This window comes from Pleurodeles waltl, chromosome 9 (assembly GCF_031143425.1).
Source record: "Pleurodeles waltl isolate 20211129_DDA chromosome 9, aPleWal1.hap1.20221129, whole genome shotgun sequence".
In the NCBI taxonomy this organism is placed as follows: domain Eukaryota; kingdom Metazoa; phylum Chordata; class Amphibia; order Caudata; family Salamandridae; genus Pleurodeles; species Pleurodeles waltl.
The window spans coordinates 278,361,509-278,382,395 of record NC_090448.1 but is presented as its reverse complement, the minus strand read 5'-3'; the positions used below and the strand labels follow the sequence as shown (position 1 = coordinate 278,382,395).

Sequence of the window (20,887 nt, the reverse complement as noted above, 5' to 3'; positions counted from 1 at the left end):
GCATCATCACCCAGGCTGGGTCTTCGCCACCAGCAGCCACTGAAAACTAAAACTAGACAGCAGGAGGGAAGAGGGGCAGTGTACGCCTCCACCCCACTGCACGTCAGCTCCAAAAGATTACTAAGCCAGATGGGAGGACGGGCCATCACACGCTGTAACAGGAGGAAGCGTGATGAAGTGTGATGGCCAACAAAAATTTTCTCTTAGTGAAATCCCCTGGACTGGAATTTAGCACGCAAAAGGAGGGTCATTTAGCAAAATGCACCAGTAAAAGTGAAGCATTTAAGACAAGCACAACAAAGAATGAATGGCAAGAGGGGGCGTGGTTAAAAGCCCATATTGAATATAACATGTCTTGCAGACAGCGCTGCGCACTGCTGAGCTCGACCTAAAAAATTAGATACAGTCAAGGCACCTTCTTTATTCAAAATAAAGAGATGCACCTTTCCTCAGGACTTCCAAAGGCAACATGAGAAACATCACCTAACAAAGTAAAAAAGACCATTGTCTCGAACAATGCTGGGAACATCTTTCACAAGATATCATGCCCAACTGGCTGAAGGAAAATGTTACTCTCAATCATTTCAAAGTTCTTTCTCAGTTCTCTAAACAGCCACTTTTCTGTATTAATGCCCTCTGCTAGGCAAGCAAAAAAAAAAACTTCATGTAAATTTGCTGGAATAAACAGAGTCCACTTCTACCCTAAAGATTGTAGAAGCTAGTATAATTCTAACCTGAATGACATTAAGGAAGATATTGGGAATACTGGAGAAACATTCAGGAAATCAAATACAAATTGGAGATTCAACACCACCTCAATCAAGGCAGCACAAACGTATTTTAAAAAACATTCATCGGGGGAATGGCTTGGCCGCAAATGGTGTAGGACTCAGATCGTCCAAGCTCCTGTTTACCATAGGGTCTAATGCTACCAAAAGCTTTATTAATGCCCCGAAACCGCTCATGGCTGCGCCGGGACCGCTTCTGACCAGGACGACCTCACCTTCAGCACTCGGTTGACCTCCTGCTCCTGCCAGGAGACCGTACGGTGGCTGTTGGTGCACAGTGCCATTTCCAGTAATCCGCCCAGAGGTGCCGCGCCTGCCAGAGAGGAATGCATGTTGCTGGTGGCACTTGGAGGTGCTGAGACCCTCTCTTCTGTCCCTCCAGAACAAGGAACACCTAGCAGAGCTGACAGGGTTCCTGGCCATCAGAAAACTCCACCCACCCGAGCTCCTATTTGGACCCTGGCCAGTGGAGAGGTGAATTTTTTTTTCCTGAGGACTCGACTGGAGCCACTGTTGGCTGGGACCTGTGCCCTTCTCATAGCCTTGCGTCATGGCATTGGCCGCACCTCCAAGGCCGCACCCAAACCCCACAAGGCCTGCTGCTTGCTCCAAAAGTTGAAGAAGTAAATTTCACACTCCTCAGCTGAGGAGAACTGATGAACGCAACTTGGGCTTAGGCTCCACCCTAGGACTGCCATTAACCTTGCTGGCATGTATTCCTTTCATATCTTTACCAGGGCCCACAGCCCAGAACTCTGACTTTTGAGGCCTCTTTGATATTACTTATGTCTTTTCTTACTACCTCTCCAAGGTTTGTTTATCCCACAGAGTGTGTATTAGCGCTGCATCGAAGGTGCGGACCCCTTCCTTGAGCAACCACTTATGGGTTGGTCGTGCACCCCTTCCAGTACAAGTAGTGCCTCCTACTCTCCACATGGGTACCGGACACAAAGATATTATCCCTCAATGTCCGCGGGCTCAACTCCCCCAGCAAATGGCAGCAGATTTGGCACTAACTTATACAGCAGGACCCAGACATAGTTTTCCTGCAAGAAACACACCTGTTTAGATCTGACTGTCACATTATGGCACACGCTAAATATCCTCACCAACACTGGGCATGCACCAACTATAAGACATTGGGTGTCGCCATGTTTTGTAAAAGGGGCTTTTACACAAGAGCTGCCAAAGTGACCAGGGACGCTGGTGGGCGTTTCCTTACTCTGACAGTCAAGAGGGGCAGAGATACATTGACACTCCTTAATCTTTATGCTCCAAACGAAGTGTAGGACACATTAATACAAGAGACACTCACAGAACAACTGAGATCGGTTAAGGGTGACATTATTGTTGGAGGGAACTTCAACTTGGTGTGGTACCCTGATCTGGACAGAAACACAGCACATGCACAAGGTACAGGAGCTATGTTCAAGCTGCTTAAGAAGGAACTCACAGACTCAGGCCTGGTCGAAATGGGCCCCAGACAACACCCGTGATATCACACACAAACAGTGGGAGCAGCCATGGAGGGAAATCCCATAAATCTATAGAAACATCCCTCAGCAAGAGACAGCATACAAGATAATGCTTCAGTGGGATTACACCCCAGCTCGCTTACATACTTTCTACTCCACAGCTTCTGCCTCATGCTAGTGCTGTGGGACACAGATGGGCGATTTCTATTATATATGGTGGGCATGCACCTGTCCTGCCAACTTTTGGAAAGAGATCTTAATCCACATCCAGGGCACCATAGGATATCCCGTTCTGTCAGATTACCACACAATCATTCTGGGGATATGCCCCACATCACTGGTAGCAATGACACACACAGAGTCAAAGCACAAAGCCCGGGCCTAGAAGTCTTCCTCTGCCCCTATCCCCAATAGCGTCCTGGTTCACACAGCTCTGGCACACCATGGCAATTAAACAGATGACACCTAAACTGTCTTTTACAGAGAAAGAGTTCCTGCGCATATGGACACCTCTTATTGATTACATGTCCTGTTCAGAATATTTATGCTTTCAGCCTCCAAGGTCTCACGTCCTTCACATGTTTAATCCATTAGACTAAAGGAGATTGTCCCCATCCCTTCTGGTGAAGAAGACGTGGGAATTTGGCTGAAGACCTCATTACCTCTCTGCCCCCCCCATCGTTTTCCATACTCCTACTTGCTATCTTCTTGCACTTTCCAAGTAGGCATACAGTGATACAGGAGCGAAGTACCAAGTTATTTCCATAGGACATCATTGCCTTACCATTAGCAGAACATTGAAACAAAGTGGCCCATTTCTTTGCTCTTCCGTTCCAGACAGATTTGATCTCAAAATATGTATTTAGTGCACTCTTTTTATCTGAATGTGTTGCCAATTATATGTGTATATTGACTGACACTCCGTTTTTATGATGCAAAAAGTGACATCAGATTGAAAAAATTCAATAAACAGATTTCGAGAAAAAATTAACAAAGTATTTCAATTCAAACATGGTATTAACCATTGTAATCGGAATATCCATCTGCTCCACTATCATGCGAGCCCCAAAAGAGTCTATGCTTTACTAGACATGCCTTACACCTATACCCCCTACAGAGGACATGTGGCCCTTACATGTATGTGATTAAATATCAGCTATACATGGGGTCCATGAGACATCTCTAAACTACTCACTCAAATCTGACTCTTTAAAAATATTCCAAGACTCAATGAAGGATAATACCCTCTTCTTATCTTCAAAAAAACAGAGTTCCTACCATTGAGATACCTCGGAGTCTTGACCTTCACTTGTCTTGGTTTAACCTTGTTTTTCCTGTATGCATTACCTTCTGCACCAAAAACTACTTTTAGCAACCCTAGACCACTAGCTGTTGCATGAGTCCAACATTAAAACCCAGATTTAACTGAGAACATCAGGTGGCAATAAATTCACTTAACAAAACACCTTCTTTCTAGCCCCAATATCAGACCAGTCACACAAACACTGCTGACCACAATACTGCACCACTTCAATGTAAATCTGGCAAGTTGTTAACCACATACTTTCATTAAAATGCTCCATGTTCTCTTAAGGTCACCTGCAAGATACACTTTTGATTCAAAATACAGTCATGACCACTTGGAACCAGTCCTAGTCCACAAACATGTCTCCTGAAATGGGCTTCGAAATAATAATCTAATAAGAAACTGTTTGACTTTCTTCATTAAAGACATATTCTTTAGGGGGGAGGACAGAGATTCCCAGTTCAAACCACATCATTTTGAATTTCGACTACCAAACAAGATTTGCTTTCCATTTCAAAATATTTTTGGAATTCATCTCCACTTAATTGGCTCCTTTGTTAGTGTTATATGTTTGTATAGTCATGGGGTGTACTTTGCATTCAGGTACTTGTTGCACTCTTAATTTTTTTAAGCAAGCGTACAACAAAGTGCATATTAATTCAGGTGTGGGTGATCCACCATGCCCAACATTGTGCAACTTTATATTTTTGCAAATCTGTTATCCTCTTTTGATCTATTGTTAACTTTGTAGTTCCCTGCAAAAATGTCCTGTCTAAATAAATAAATAAATACATACATAAAACATTTGTCCCTACAAAGTATTTCATGGACTGTGCTATTATCACACTGTGATGGAAATTATGCAGTCCTCTGAGAAGCACGCACTGTTTTTCAAAAACAAAAGAAGTTAAAGTCTCATAGTATTTCTTGCTCCATACTGCAGGATTCAAATGTAGTAGTAAGTGGCAGTTACAGTGATGACTGATTTGGGCTATGAATATGTTCATTTAATTTGCCTAACTACTGCACAGGGGGCATCATATTATCTTAACATACCTCAATAGAGTAATTAATATCATAAGTACGATGGCCCTTGGCACGGCAATTATTAAAACGCTACATACTAACTCCTGATCTCCTGCTTTAACACATTTAATCTAGGTATTAAACACAGAATGGTGGCCTCATGTTGCTGTTAAGTCTTTAACCCCGCTGCACATGATATAAACTACAATAGTTGGTGGCAGTCTCCCAGGATAGCGCCTACACATAACTCCCTAATCCACAATCCTAGAAAATGCAGCCCTCATCCCTTCCAGAGCCCGCACACTGCCAGCAAGGGTCCGACCGTGTTGTTCCTAATTACCTTTTTCCCTCTTGATCCTGTAGCTCTCATAATTAGTTACCTGGGGCTGCAATCCAATTTGAAGTGATGACAAGAAAGTGATCCATGAAAAAGTAATAAGTTAAATCCAATTTCAGCCTTCCTCTAATTAAATGCACATGGAACTAATGACTCAAACCTACCATTCCAGTGATAACGATAATTAGCAAGGTGGGAGTCACTCGCTTTTTCAACACTCTAGGTGTAAACTGCAAGGTAGAATGGTAGGAACACTCTTAATTACATGTGTCATTTTGTCAGCAATTTGCACGTTTTTGACCAGTCACGTATGTTTCTTTTGTTTTTTTCTCCCATGACTCTCGCCTGCTCTGTCTACCACAACAAAGCAGAATCTGCATTACCCACGTGGCTAATATTTGTTTAGAAAGAAACGTGACTATAGGATAAGATTATATTCTGAAGGCCATTTTGTGTTTTTCCTTGCTAAAAATGGTTTTAAGCAGGATGCCTTTTTTGCAGCATTTCTATTGAATCCTGTCAGATAGTAAATTAAATCTTCCTTTTACTGAAGTAAAAACTAGCCCCTATATCCCAACACAAATGCAATTATTTTATCTACTTGCAAAGTTACTTTTGCACATATGTACATGGGCACTTTTTCTGTGATCATTTCAGCCAGTTCCGATATTTAGCAAACTGAGCTTTGCATTCTGGGATGAGTAGTGTCACTTCGCCCATTAAAGGTATAAGACTCCGAGTCAAAGAATGCTGGGCCGGCTGTAGGAATGACAAATTATATGAGCCAGCTATGTTAACTTCATTTAAAGAAACCTGAGGCAATCTTACAATAATATGGTGCAAAATATACCACATTATAAAAATAATATGTGTTGTCCCTAGAGCAAGCACAAGCTGTGCCTGTTCAGCACTGAAAGTTAGAGTGGTGGTTTGAACCCCCTGGTCTGCTTTTCAAGACAAAGGGACGAGACTGGATTCGCACACGGAGCAGGGATCGTCCCGCAGTTGAAATTCAGTGTGCAACTAGACTCACCTGCAGTGGGTAGATGGGCGGTATCTGGGACTCCTGTCACCCTGTCTCAGGGATATCCTCCATTATTTATGACGCAATTCTAATGGACTGTTTGGCCCTGTACCCATGTCTGTAATATGGTACATATGCAGATACATAGGCAGTGTGCCTTGCGAGGGTGCTAGGCGTGGGAAGCCTGCACTGCCCATGCCAAGTGCGTGGGAAGTGCAGGGGAACAGTAGACAGTGAGCATTTCAAGGGTGCTGGGCAGGGGGAAGACTACACTGCCCATGCCAAGTGGATGGCCCCCCTGTGGCCTCCTGCACCTGTTTTCTGCCAGCGTTTTCATGGCCAGTGAAACTGCCATGAAAGGCTGGTGGAGAACCAGCTCATAATCAGCAGAGTGGTGCTGCCTTCGGCACCGCCCTGGCTGATTGCGTCCTGGAAAGCTGTCAGCCCGTCGGGAACATTGTTCCCAGTGGAGACTCCAGTCGTTTGACGGTCTGACCTCCAAAACCTTAATTTGGTGGTCAGACCGGCAAACTGGCGGCAGTATGTCTCCATACAAATGCAGGAACACCCCCTTGGGATTAAGCAGTTGTAAAATGTGTGTTTGGGACAATCTATATTATGCTAATACCAAAGTGGTCTGGGTGCTCGAAAAATAAACACAAAATCCACTGCACCCCATCGCCCACCTCCAGGACACTGTGTGAAATATGACACCAAGAAGCAGGAAAAAATGGCCCTACATGGAAAGCTAGTCCACAGGTTTTGTTGGTTTCTTGATTGATCACTGCAAATTTTGGCATTTATTGATACTAATGAACTGAATGACCAAAAGCAGACAAATCCACTTCTTATGTTCAAGGGTTGTACTACTGAATTGATACCAATTTTTGTTCTCTTGAACTCCTACGCCAAAGCACCTCTCATATAGAAGGAATATGATTCCATTGTACATGCCATGTTCTTAAATAATTTTTTTAAAGCTGAAAGATCTGTGTATTGCCATTTTGTGGTGACGCAACTGCACAAGTGTATACAAAGGATTTAATTTAATGAAACTGAATTGCAAGTAGTCAAAGAGGATTCAAACATTAGGTTCTTCTTTTGAAGCACTTTTGACACACCTCCTAAAATAAACTTTAGCTCATTGTCTATGTGCAGCAAACCACAGCTGTAATTCTATTTCACGTCAATCCATTCTGCACACAATTTTGTCATAGAGCTCTGTGTGGACTGTGGGCTAGCCTTTTGTTGATGACTGCTCTCAAGTGTTCTGATTTCAGGACCATTTATGACCACTAATTAAAGGAGCAATGGGTTCTAATGTAATCAAGGAAAATGCCTCTGATGCCCTGGTTTGGTTGTTAACCGCATTCTGTGTGCAACTGTCAGACTCCTGGGCCCAGGTGCTAGAACACATGGTAAATTGTTGATAGCTTCCCCCCTCCCAATAAACCCAAACTCCACAGTCTTACCATCATGTACAAGCAAATAATGTTACTTATGTAGCCAAAACAAATTCTCTCACGCTTTCCAAGATAGTGGCCCTCAACCCAGATCATTAAAGTCTACAGGTGTGCACCCTGAATATCGATCCCAGAATATCAATGGAACTCATTATCAAGGATTAACTCCACATATATGTACCAACACGGTACATAGATCGGAATGTATATGTCGAGTAAGGAATAGTAACTCTATACTTTCTTATATCCATGCACCTTTCCATATTTTGCCCCCGATATCCTGCCCTCCATGTTCTAATACAACGATATTCTCGGGGTCGTAGGCAGTAGTGCAATCACTTCTCCGTCAAACCCAGGAAGCACGTGTTTATTCGGCTCACTAATTTATTAAAAACAGTCTCATTCCCGTATGCTCCTAGTATCGTCTTCAAATGTGAAATGTGTGAAAGAAAATGGGAGAAAATATTCAATGGGAGAGAAGAAGTAGATGAATCTTAAGCGACTGAAAGGACCAGGGTTTTCTTTAAAAAAAACAAAAAACACACACCCACGCCAGATTTACATCCTCCTAGTTAAAGAAATATGATCAGAAAGATTGGCTTTAAAATTCTCCAACCAAAGCGCTATTACCGCTTTTTTTAAAATCATACATTATCATTTTACATGTGCACTCAGGATCTGTTATTTCCAAGCGGACTCACGTGGTTTTTAAAGCTGTAAAGGCTGCGGGAGTGAGGAGAGAAGAATGGGCAGCCATTTGAATCAGTGAGTGACAGACTGGGCGCGCGCTCCGTATACATTAATAAATTAGAATTTTAATTGTGTCTCTGACTGCAGGAGATGCTCCAGTACTTTAATATGTACCAACAATTGGCGATGTTATGGAATCTGCAATGTGGCCTCCTCTGTTGACCTCTGCAACACAATTCCCAGTCTGACTACGGAAAGTGTTTAGTTTGATCCTTTCAACTTATTTGAATCTTGACAAATAAGCTCACAGCTGAAAGGTCAACCCAGTCATATCTCATCCTCTGGAGCTGTTCTGAAGGCATCTGCACAACAAAGCCCTTCCTTTAGTACCTGACGCTGGGCCCGGCCAGCACAATACCTCATTAAAAATGTCCCCAGTGCAGGGGTTTATTAAAAGGCATATGGATCAGCGGTGGATTTAGCAAATGCAATCCTCAGAAGTGTTAATGTACACTTTGTTTTATTACCTTTTCAGATAATGCGAACCCACCAAAGGGTGGTGTTTCTTGGATCTGAAGTTCACCTGAGAAGCATGCATTACATTGGTCATGCAGCATTTGCATCTCATAGTTGTATGGTGTTATTTGAAAAGGCGCATTTAATCTCATATTTCTTTAATTATTGCATAAATACCGGAACTGCAAAATGATAACTCCATTTCAAGTAAAATATTGAATAACTATATTAATCACATGAAAAATGTGTTGTAATTTTTGGAATGTAAACAATATATGAGGTCTAGGATGTGCCTATTCCTTGAACAACTGCCACTGAGACTGGATGTGCTAAGCAGACTGAATGAGTAGAAAATATTTAAAAGTCAAGACTGCACATCTAAAAAGCAACTACTCCTCTGGCACAGAACATTCCAGAACATGTGGAGGGTGATTGTTTATGATGGATTTTTCTTCTTCTCTTCTTCTGCTTCTTCTTCTTCTTCATTACAGCTTGATTGCCAATAGGTGCTCTGTCCATAAATTTGACAAACTTGTTAACGCTTATCTGTGTGCTGTGTGTGATAATATAATAACTTCTGGGGCTTGAAAGAGACAGTTCTAAGAAGCAGAATCTGGCGGCCCTTGAATCAAAAAGGGATCCTCGGTGTAGAGAGTCAAACCCATAACATATTCTTGTTTTTTGTCAAATCTCAGAACAAATTACTTCATGTTCAGAGAAGCTTCCCAAATCCTCAGCAGATCCATATTCAAACATCAGTAAAAGGGTGATGGAAAAGCACCAAGTCTGGTGTGTACGAAAAATGCCAGTGCAGGCATTAATGAGATAGGTGAGTGCAAAATGTGTACAGCACAACTGTGAGGCCTGAATCACATTATAGGGTTTAAGTTAGCAAGATTTGCTTCCTGCAGAGTTCATAAAATTAAAGTTTTCAAAGTTCTTTTCTTGTGGTGGAGAGTTTTTAGTGCAAAGGGTCAATGGAGGTTGTCAACACTCAGGCTCATTGGACTGTAAAGCATTTACTTACTACTAAATTTTAAACTTATCAGCAGATCTAAAGCAGAATGTGCTTGGATAAGCACTGGGATCATCCTGGCATGTAGTGTTATATTTTGTTGCTAAGGTATATTTATACGGGGCAGTGTTCTGTGGTTGTACTTTTGTGTGAGTTGTAGTACCCTGATGGTGATTCAGCTACCATCAGGCAGATGGTGGAGTTAAGGTATGCAGAGACTTAGTGAAAGGGCTTATTTCTAGCTTCTACATTACGTGAAATTATTTGAATCACATGTGTTAGAAATGATGAGTTTGTAGGCTAGGGTACAATTAATAAAAACTGTCTGGAAAGCATAGATAGTGGGGGACATGCTGATCACTGATCCAACCTAGTGGTCAATAGGAATCTGTGAGTCAATAGTCAATCCTAAGCTTAGCCGATACGGATATGCATGTATGTTGCATTTACAGAGTGGAAATCCAATTGAAGGCAGAGGAGAAACATGTGACTTGTAATTCTAGAGAAAGTGGAAGTAATTGACCATTGTGGTGATTAGAGTTTTGCCTATGAGCAGCAATTCAGTTTCAGAGCCAGTGACTCCCTCCATGACTCGACGGCACAAAGGATCTTTTATAGTGCCTGGTGTTGGTACTACTTTTTGATGATAAACTGACAGTGTTTGGTCAGTGTGGGCACTAAAGAGAAGTTGGTACTACTTTTGGATGATAAACTGACAGAGTTTGGTTAGTGTAGGCACTAAAGAGAAGTTTTGTTTGTTAATTATCTTAAGGAGAGGACAGAGGTAGATGATGAAGTGCACAGATCAAAGGGGTTCACAGTTGTGGAGTCAACATGTTATCTGAAATAAGTCAGATGAGACGGGTTCCAGTCTCAGACACTGGTATCAGTTCTTGAGGAAGGGCACCAAACACGAAAGAGAAATACTCTTAGATTGTGAAAGCTATCATGATCTATTTACCCATTTTGCCAGAGGTAGCAATGATTCTAGTATTACAAGTAGGCATCAATCACCCTTAAGAGCTGCTTACTAAGCATCATCTGAGATTTTGGAAAGTATTGTTTCTCCAATTTGCATACTGCAGAATCAAGAACGTAGATGACAGAGAAAGCCATTATTGTCAAGGTACAACAGGAGTTTAGAAGCTGCAGCTTGACCTATACTTGCAGAGAATTTTAGATTTATAATGGTATATGTTTTGCTTAGCAGGTTGTTAGTTGATTATTTGAGGGTGATAGGAACTCTTTGCTCGTTGAAAAATAGGTGTCTGAAGTAAATGTGACTGGGCAGTCTGCACAATTTCGTTTAGGTAGGTATGGTGTAGCTACAGACAATCTCTGGCACAGCAATCCACAGAATGACATTTGGAACATGTCTGTCCCTCTGGGGTCTCCACAATACATGTAATGGAGCTCTCCATGTGGTATGGACTGGGGCCTAAACATGCTGTGTCCCCTATTATGGTACCTGTCACCTAGCTGATCCAGTTACTGCACCCGAAGCAAATCTTTCTAACCTCTGAGAGAAGGCAAAGTGATTGATTCAAGTGTGATACTCTTAGCAAAACCTAAAGGACTTCTTCAGATTAAAATGCAATTCTTTGCAGCTACAACATAAGACAGTCGTTTTAAACCTGAGAAGTACACACTTCACTAGAAAAATAAAGGTATTATTTTACTGTTATAAAATTTGCTACACATATTTATGTTGTGTGTTTCTTAACTACTCAATACACTAAAAACTTACAGTTGTTTTGTGTTGCTTTATGTCACTTTAGTTGGATGTACAGAACATGACTTATCACCCGATAGGGTATCCAGGCGCTTCGTAATGGATTGCTGCTCTCTTCTTTTGATTCAAAGCTAAATCTTATTAGGTTACTACGACTGTTGAGCTGTTGAGTGGGAAGTTTCTAGCATTCCTCTGACTTGCTACTTCTAAGTCACATGTCAATATTACTTTTCACACCTTCATACCATGCCCAAACATTAGGTCAACTAAGTGTCAAAGTGAGTGTCCTCCAATGACTGAACCACATTCAGATCAAAGCAGTGCAAATGGTGTATATCTTGAGGTGACCACAAAATAACCTTACGTAGGTGGCTCACCGGTAAATATACAGATCCACACTGGTACAATGGAGCCATAAATAAGAATAGACTTTCAACAGAAAATAGCCATTAGTCAGCATGACCATATCAATAATAACCTGCACTCTTTCCACCCGCATCAAAAATAGACGCTCATAGCATATGTTTAGCACATGCATTGCAGCAATCCTGATTACAGACTATTGCTTTATTGCCTATATTGCCTTTCTGCACCAGTGCATTGATTTGGGCTTGGTCAACACATCACAGTTTTCATGCATGTGTGCATTAAATATCAATAGTGCTGCTCAATGAGTACAACTTGAAAAAGCCAAAATCACAACTCATTTTGTGCTTTGCTCATCACTAAATTTGAGGATATGTCTTGCCGCACATGTTCAAAGTTTTATCTTTCAGGCACATTCTACCTAGACATTAGCAATGGTTAACTATATAATGTGTTAAAACATCCTTATTAAAGTGGACGTGCACATTTGCTAAAAATGTAGTTTAGAAGAGGGGCACGGTGACAAGTTATATGATAATGCGAGAAGGTGCTCTGCCTATCACTGATTGTGTGCTCTGTCCAGAACTGATTTGCTTTCCCAAGTGTGTAGTTTCTTAAGCTAGCTCAATGGCCACTGATAACTGCAGTACCATTTGCATCACTACAGCATTTGTGTCTTTCTTGCTTGAGGACATGAAGAGTAATTACAAAAGGAAGTATTACTTATCTGTTTAAAATAAATGTTACATCCACAGATGGGGCTATTGTGCGAGTGGGCAGCCAAATAATAAAAATGCACAATAAAAAATGTGCCACCCTGCCCCGTGATTGCAGAAAAACATCAACATTCACACATGGACAGTGCAGATACACTCATTCATTCGGTGCTGCGCTGCACACTGAATATTAAGCTATGCACCATCTCACACTTATTTACCCATTATGTGAAGTGGAGGGAAACACTTGTCACAATAAGTAGGGAGAAGCATGCAGATTTGTAATTGTGCAGTTCCCAGGGATTCCGATAAGGATATCAAAAACGTGCTTGTGAAAAAAACTACACAAAGAGCATAGGACCCAATTCACAGATAAAAGTGTGAATCTACGATTTATTTAGATTTATGCATATTCGGAAATTCTTAAAATGTGGTAGGTAAATATATGAAATTTACTCAGACTTTACATTTCTAAGTCAGTGCAAGACGTGTACGTGACTGACTGTTCCTATGATGAAATAAACGTGCACTAGTGCATACCTTTCTTTCAGTATCATCCCTTAAAGGACATATGGCTTCCCCTATGCACCCCTGAAACAAGGAATTTGTAGCAGCTTTTTGCCAGTGCAGACTTGGATGCTTTTCAATGTGTTAAACAATGTGCATCCAGTAAGTGAAAGTCCACAAATGTAAGGGTTTGTGGACATTTCACTGGGACCACTCTCCAATGAAGTTCAGTCATGGACAGTCGGAACAACTCAGAGCAAAGGCCTCCTGGATGCATGACACAGGTAATGTCTTCCATGTTCCCTAACAAGCACAGTGATTAGCAGCAATACATGGACTTGCCAGTCATTCACAATTTTCTATGGGTACTCCCCTGTGAACTGATTCACATCCCACTCGTACCCAAACTGTACAATACACTACACATTTTACAGTTTCTACATGTACAAGATATTTCCAGCTGTGTGACTGTAGTATAAACTACATATCTGAAAACTACAACTTTGTCCACAAAACTTTAACATGCAAAGGGCAAATTAAGCAAGATAAGTTTAGGGCAATACGTACCTTCCTCACCCCTTGACGCACCCCAATATCCCTCACAGTGATCACCCTCTTCCGAAGACTCCATATTTCGTTTCTCCCATGTGCCCCTCACCACTATCTTATAATGGCTGCCTATCATGTAACCCCCTCTGCTTTGTACAGCGCCCCCTCGCCCTCGAGCTTGGTTTCCTTACTTACAAACACATATCCATACAAGATACAATGACAGCTGTTCTACTCACCTGCAGGGCTGGTTGTTTGTCATTCCTTTTTGGAGACTTTAATCCACTGACTTGGTGGTGGTGAAGTAAGAGTTGTCTTGCTACTTGAAGAGCCTGAGTGGAAGTGAGAAATTGTATTTTTACTACATAATAAGGGCACGCTTATTCATTAAAATTTCATGATCATGGCATTTACGATTTAGCATGGATTTCCATTCCTGGGCGCGTGTAATACATTCACCGAGTAAACATTTAATTATGCTGAATCCCAGTGTAATGTCCCATCTTAGCAAATTCCATGCATAAAATATAACCTATTTGTAAGGTAGTGGAGGAGCAGGATGAACAAGCTCGAGGACAGCCTTGTGACTTTCATACTTTATTTGTAAATAATAAATGCTGCCTTCTAAAAAAAAAAAAAAGGCTGACTTACCAATCAAGAATAAAAACCAAAGTGCTTATTTTTGGGTACAAGAGCCCCAACACAAGTCTCCCACTCAATCCAATCTACTGATTGGATGCGACAATGCATACATTAGAGTGTTTAGGCCTGGATGACCTTCAAGGAAATCTAACAATTCACATGCTTGCACGTGATCCTCTTGTAAAGTTAGACCGGCCTTCTTTAATACTTTTTCGGAGTCAAAATACTATATATTTGCTACTAGTTTAGGAATAAAATATGCTATATTGCTGCTATTTAATAAAAAAAAATATAAATTTAGTAAACCATGCTGCGAACTTTTAGATTTACGTGTGAAAGTCTTGAATAAATATATTACCCTTATTTTCTGAGACCGCCACTAGGCTTTTTTAAGTGTTCCACTCACTTTTCACGGTACTTCCAAGTACATGTGGCTATAGCTAGAGAACAACTTCCTCTGTCCACATTATGCGGCAGGACGGATCTGTAAACAAAGGTTCACTAAAGGCTAAAATTACCACCAGTGTCCACAAGCCTGAAAGTGATGACAACTGTGCTAAAGAAGTGATAATGTCACATGTCACTCCCACTAACAAACATCAACCATGAATGAAGGAACCAGACACAGAGCACAGCTACACACGAAATACGGTTCAGCATGGTTGACCAGCTTTGGGACAATGTTGTATTCCTGGCTGGTAGTTGAACATCAGTATCTCATTCACGAGTTCGGACCTCATGTCTGACAATTCCACTTCTCCCCGGCTGGAGAAGTAGTCTTTATACGTGCACTCGGTAAGATCACGCCAGAAGAACTGAGTGGTCTTTTAGAATTGTTTGTTTTTTGGGAACGGTGGGTTGTTTCCATGTGCCGCTTTATGTATATTTACAGTGACTTTAAGCAAACGTTCTGCTTTGCAATTCGAGCAGGCAGGGGAGTTATTAATGGACAGGCTTGACTTGATTCCATTCACTTTAACTCTTATTTAAGCACGCAGCTGCGATCAGAACCGCCTACATTCTGTGGAGCTCATTTTGAGGAATTCATTAAATTAATGTATTTTGATTTGCCCTCACGAGGGCTTGTGTTTCTGTACTAAAGCATGTGGGCGAAGGGGCGGGGGTGTGTAATACATTTCAGGAGCACCATTAAAACAGGGGGGGGGGTATTTTTTTACTGTCCGAGTACATCTACTGACAAAACGTCACGGTGAGCTAGTCCTGCCTTTGTCATCTGAGTTAAGGTGCAACTAACAGTGACCAATGCTGTAACATTCTAATACACTCCAACTAGACACCACCGATTCGGTTTTAATAAATAATGAGCTTTTCTGTAACCAGCATTACACCATTTTCAGACATGGTTTCAGATATGTTGTGCCAATTATGACCTGTCTGCTGTCACCTTCGCATACAGCTGGGTGTCACGAGACAATGGCTTCACAAAGATTTTGAATAAGATGGGAGATCATGTTGAGTCATGAGGGACCACACAGGAAAGCCAGGACAGAGGGGGAGAAAACGGACTCAAGCATAACCTGTCATCTGTTTGTCATAATTATGTCGACAATGTTTTCTATTTGTGGAAATCATCACCGGAAAATGCATTTATCCATTATTCCATGAAACAAGGGGACTTGCTTTGCAGGATTCTGAATTGAGAATTTCTATTTGCAGATTCAGACCACAAATGGAATTTTAACACAGTTCAGTAACTTTTTTTTTTTAAAAGTGTTGGATTTCAACATTAATTAAAAGGTATTTTTACAAACCTCAAGGACGCCGCTGTTTTGGTGGATGTTTTATATACAATGTGTTAAAAAGGGAGGATATGGCATCAATCTGAATTGTCACATTTGGAGGTGATGAAATATAATTTGGCCAACCCTCACCACAATGAAGCAAATGTATTTCTACATTACAGAACATTTTTTTACACCACAACACTCTGTTCTGCATGACATATCATTTAATCACAAGAAAGTCAAACTTGTGAAGATGACATCATTTCTGATATTTACCAAGAAACTTTGGGCCAATGTTTCCTCGTGAGGTGAGGAGAAAAAGGTCCAATATGACCCCCATAGTAGATGCAAAGAAAGTGGGGCCAGATGTAGGAAAATCCTGAATTGCGACTCGCAAATTGCGAGTCAGAGAGACTCGCAATTTGCGAGTCGCCATTCAGGATGCAGGATGGTGTCCCTGACACCATCTGCGACTCGCAAGGGGGGCGCAAAGGCCCTCCTCCTTAATATTAATGAGGTGGGTCACTACTTGCGACCCAATTGCGACTTGCAGCACTCACAGGGATGGTGGCCTGCTGGAGACAGCAGACCACCATGTCTGTGACTGCTTCTAAATAAAGCAGGTTTTTTTTTTTGTAATGCAGCCCGTTTTCCTTAAAGGAAAACGAGATGCATTACAAAATGAAACAATGAAACGTTTTTGTTTCATTTTTTCAGAGCAGGCAGTGGTCCATAGGACCACTGCCTGTTCTGCAAAAATGTTTTCCATGCCATTCACAAAGGGGAAGGGGTCCCCCCCTTTTGCGAATGGGTTACCACCAGGGTGACACTGGTGGTAACTGCGATTGCTTTGCGACCGCGTTCGCCGTCACAAAGCAATGCAGCATCGTGCTGCGACTCGCAGTTAGGGAGGGGAACACCCCTTCCTAATTGCGACTCGCAGTCCCGTTTTCTGAGTCGGTAACCAGGTTACCGACTCGCAAAACGGGAATTGGGCATCGCGATGTGGGTTTTGCACGTCGCAAACTGCGAAATTCACTGTTTGCGACGTTCAAAATCTTTCCTACATCTGGCCCGTGGTCACTACAAAGCAGCTTTGTCTTCCTGCTGTCAGTGTACCTTTGGGTTTGTGCTATTATGTTAGCAGAATTTGCATAGTGTCACATATCATTAGTAAGGCACCACAGCACTTTCTTAGTCTGGTTGCCCTTTTTTACCGTTCTGTGATTTCCATTTATCAACTGTATGTGGTTGTGAATGGTTAGCACAGTTTTTCATTGGCTACTGTTGCAAGGCATCATGTTGTTTACTGTGAAACTAAAATGATGCGTGAATGAAGTAAGACAGACCATTTAAACGACTGGGGCATTCTTCTGCTCCCAAGACCCATGCAGTCTTGTGATCCATTTCAATTCCCTTGTAAATATAAATCAGATCAAGTGTGACCTATGGTTTTTGGGCCAGTAAAAAAATGCAGGCGTCTAAGTACCAAATGGCTCTAAATCACACGCCAGCGCTTTACAAACTAATGAATACATTATGTATTTATATTCATATAGCGCCAAGCACTGAAAGGTATGAGAGTGCTTTTCAGAGAACAACACTGATGTAAAGGTACCACAATTAGCACAGTAACACAAATTAGATGGTATATGCAACAATCATAGAAATGGTAACAGTTGCAACACTGCGAATTACAGCAGAAGGGGACCGGGTAAGACAGCAATGAGAACTGGAAAGAAGTACAGAGTGGGAGACAATAGTCAAGGGGAGGAGGGTTAAAGGGGAGTGGGAGAGACAAGGAGGAAAGGAAAATGAGGAGTACAGAGTAGGAGAAAGGGATAAAGGCAGCATCCAGGTAGTACAAGCTCAGGGCGAAAGAGGTGACTTACAACAGAAAGAGAGAAGTGGGTTGGGATGGGGAGGAAGTGGAGAGAGGGGAAACAGGGGAAGAAAAGGGGCAGTGGGAACTGGAGAGATGAATGACGTAGTGTTAAAGAGGGTGAAGAGAAGAGTGAACGAGAGCAAGGACTGGAGTAAGAGCAGAAGAAATTGAGAAAAAGAGGAAAGGGTAGAGAGAATAGAAATAGCTTGAGAGAGCAGATGGAGGTGAGCAAAGGGGAAGGGGTGAGGTGGTGCAAAGGGAGAGAAGAAAAGAGGAAGAGGATGAAAAGGAAGCTAGAAAAAGAGTGAGAGCAGAGGAAGAAATGAGAAAGGGGCAGGGGAGTGAAAACAAAGAGTTTGCGAGGGAAGAGAGGCAAAGAGCGGGAAATAGAAGGATGAATAAGATGTGGTGGAAGTGAAGTAGAGGAGAGGGAGGAGGAAGCTAAGCTTAGAAGGCAGTGAAAGTATAGAGGAAATAAGAAGGAAAGTAGGTAACAGCAAGGTGTGGTGAGGTTGGAACAGGAGCAGGGGAGGCAAAAGGGAAATGAGTCACAGTGGAAAATAAAGCAGGAGAATATAGAATGAATGAGAAAAGATATGGAAAGAAGAAGGAGCCAACTTGAGGCAGAAAGTGGGACGCAACATCAACTGCCGAGATAGGTACAGTCTAAATAAAGTTTAATTTTTACATCGACCTGGAGTTCCAAACAAAAGAAGCTGGGACGGAGTGATGATACGCATGAGCATGTTATGAATAAAAGGTTATTTTTGTTTTGTTAACTTCTGGTACAGCCCAACTGTTCGAGTAGGCTGGAGAGAAGCGGCAGGGAATTGATATGGACAAATTTGTAGGCCAAGCAGCCCAACTTGAACTTTATTCTAGACTCAACAGGGAGCCAATGCAGCTTGTCACCAATAGGAGTGATATGGCTGAATTTATTGGTTGATGATACAAGTCTGGCTGCGTCACACAGGACAGTTTTCAGAGGTGTGAGACATGTATGAGGGATATCTACAAGTACAGCATTGTCACAATCCAGTCTTAAGAGAAAGAGAGCATGGCCTGCAGATTGTTGGTGCAGCTTGAGATTCCTGAGGTTGCGCAGGTATAAATTAACAGCTTTCGAGAGTTGTCGATGTTGGGTAGTTGTTGTTGGAGTTTGTGTTGAATTAATACATATCTCAAGCATAGTATTATCATTGTTGGGCTCTCTCCTTTCTTGCCTAGCCTGTTTCTGATCCAACACATATATATTTTGCAGATGAAGGGTGTTATTCAGAGTTTGTTGGATGCTGGACATTCACCAAAAAATTTAGACTGTCCAGTCAGCTCTATTTTGGGTGTATACATAGCTATGCATTCTAAATAGGGTGGGTGGACTATTCACTAATGTTTGGGAGATATTTAGTCAAACTCAAAATAACCCCAAGTCATCCAAGATCCCATGATAATAATCTTAAAGTCAGGCTTCCTTAATTACCAAAATGAGGAATCTATCCCTTGTACTCAGATCTGAAAAATGCCAGTAGGCAAACATCTCTTTAGTCAATGTTGGCTAACGAGTCCAAAGGTGACTGACATTTACGTAGTTATATACATTTCTATTTTGTCACCTGGTGTTATTGCCATTGAAACATACAGAGGGCTCTAGCCATTGATGATGACTGACAAAGGTAAAGCACTGCATCTTTATTAACTATTTTAGTGTGCTTGGAGTCCTGAGGTATGAACCAGTGTGGGTACTTAGATTGGGGGGAGGCACTTTTGTACTGAGGGTTCCCTGATGGGGCAGAGCATCAGTCCACTTCAAATCAGAGTCCTTCAATAATGTTGAGCAGGAAATTGAGTCTCTTCTAACTGGTGGCCCCACCACTGCAAAGAAAAGGCCTCATCCAGGTGCAGGTAAGCAGTGCAGCTAGAGAAGGTGGTATTGTAGCTGCACAAGCCGCTATGGATGTTGATTGTCATGTTCTCATAAATATTCATCCTTGCTCCTCTGAACAATCATTTGCATAAATTTAACATTCCATAAACCTGCAAGATTAAAATGTCTCTAAATTGATCAACTTCATTAGGCGTTTTATGAACACTGATCGAACATGGGACATGTGCATTAGTCGAGAATGCAGTAGGGTCAGTGTCTCAGGATGTTATCTTTAGCCAGTGCCAGCTACTACCTGTTAGGTGTGTGTGGTATTGGTGCTTTTCAGAAGACTAGTAGATAGAAGTGGTCCCTTTTAGAGAACACTTGTAAAAAACAGTTTGATTCTTTATTTTGACTTGACACTCTCCCTCCCACAGAGCAGTGCTGGGTAAAGGGTAAATGGGAATCCTAAAGGTTTCCTCAGTTATATTTTTAGGTCCCAAAGGGATTCTCAGTTCTGATTATTGAAGACTCCAAGTGCTCTTAATCAGTTTAGTTTGGTGTGGGAGACACTGTCTGCTCCTAGGTACGAGTAGAGACAAGTGAACTGCTCTCCATTAGCTAGAATGATGTGATGAAAGCATCAATCTTCATTGCAGAAAGATAAACTGTTGGACATCTTTCTAGATGGCAACGAGTGGTCAAAAAAAGTTAAACATGAATCAAAGAGGTGTCACTTAAGTGAAAAGCTTACAGAATGGAGACAATTGCAACAGACTGAATTAATTAAATACAGAAAGGGGAGGAAAGAGTGGTAACTTCTTGATTAGACAGCCACCTTGTTTGTGGACTCTATTACCAGCAAAAAAGGAGATCCTTGGCCTGGAAATCTGCCCATCTTTAAGCAACAAAGAGACCACTTGTAATCGTTTTTCATTTTTGTGGGCTAATAGTTGTTAGCCATTCTTCCCTTTCTCATCAACTGTGGTTACACAATATCTGGTAGACATCTTTACTATTACTGGTTCACAGTCAAAAGAACAAATCGATTTACTGTAGTTTAGAAGGAATTGATAATCTCAGGAATTTGCCATGTTCCCATTCATAGGTGTTGAAGCTGCCTGCACACTACACCATCCACTGCTTCAGGCGTGTTTAGTACCCTATTAGGTAGCAAGACAATGCATATGGAAATGTTCAATCAAAAATAAAGGCATTTTTGCCATGTATTCTTACAAGAG

General features: G+C 41.7%; 1 protein-coding gene across 14 annotated transcripts in view; it reads right to left on the bottom strand.

The window, feature by feature from the left end:
* Nucleotides 1-20,887, bottom strand: part of FOXP1 (forkhead box P1) — a 767,794-nt gene that overhangs the window by 235,195 nt on the left and 511,712 nt on the right. For all 14 annotated transcript variants that reach the window (XM_069206714.1, XM_069206716.1, XM_069206710.1 and 11 more), the window contains one exon: nucleotides 13,750-13,842. In XM_069206714.1, the coding sequence (XP_069062815.1) occupies nucleotides 13,750-13,842 (93 nt within the window). The remainder of the gene's footprint in view (nucleotides 1-13,749; nucleotides 13,843-20,887) is intronic.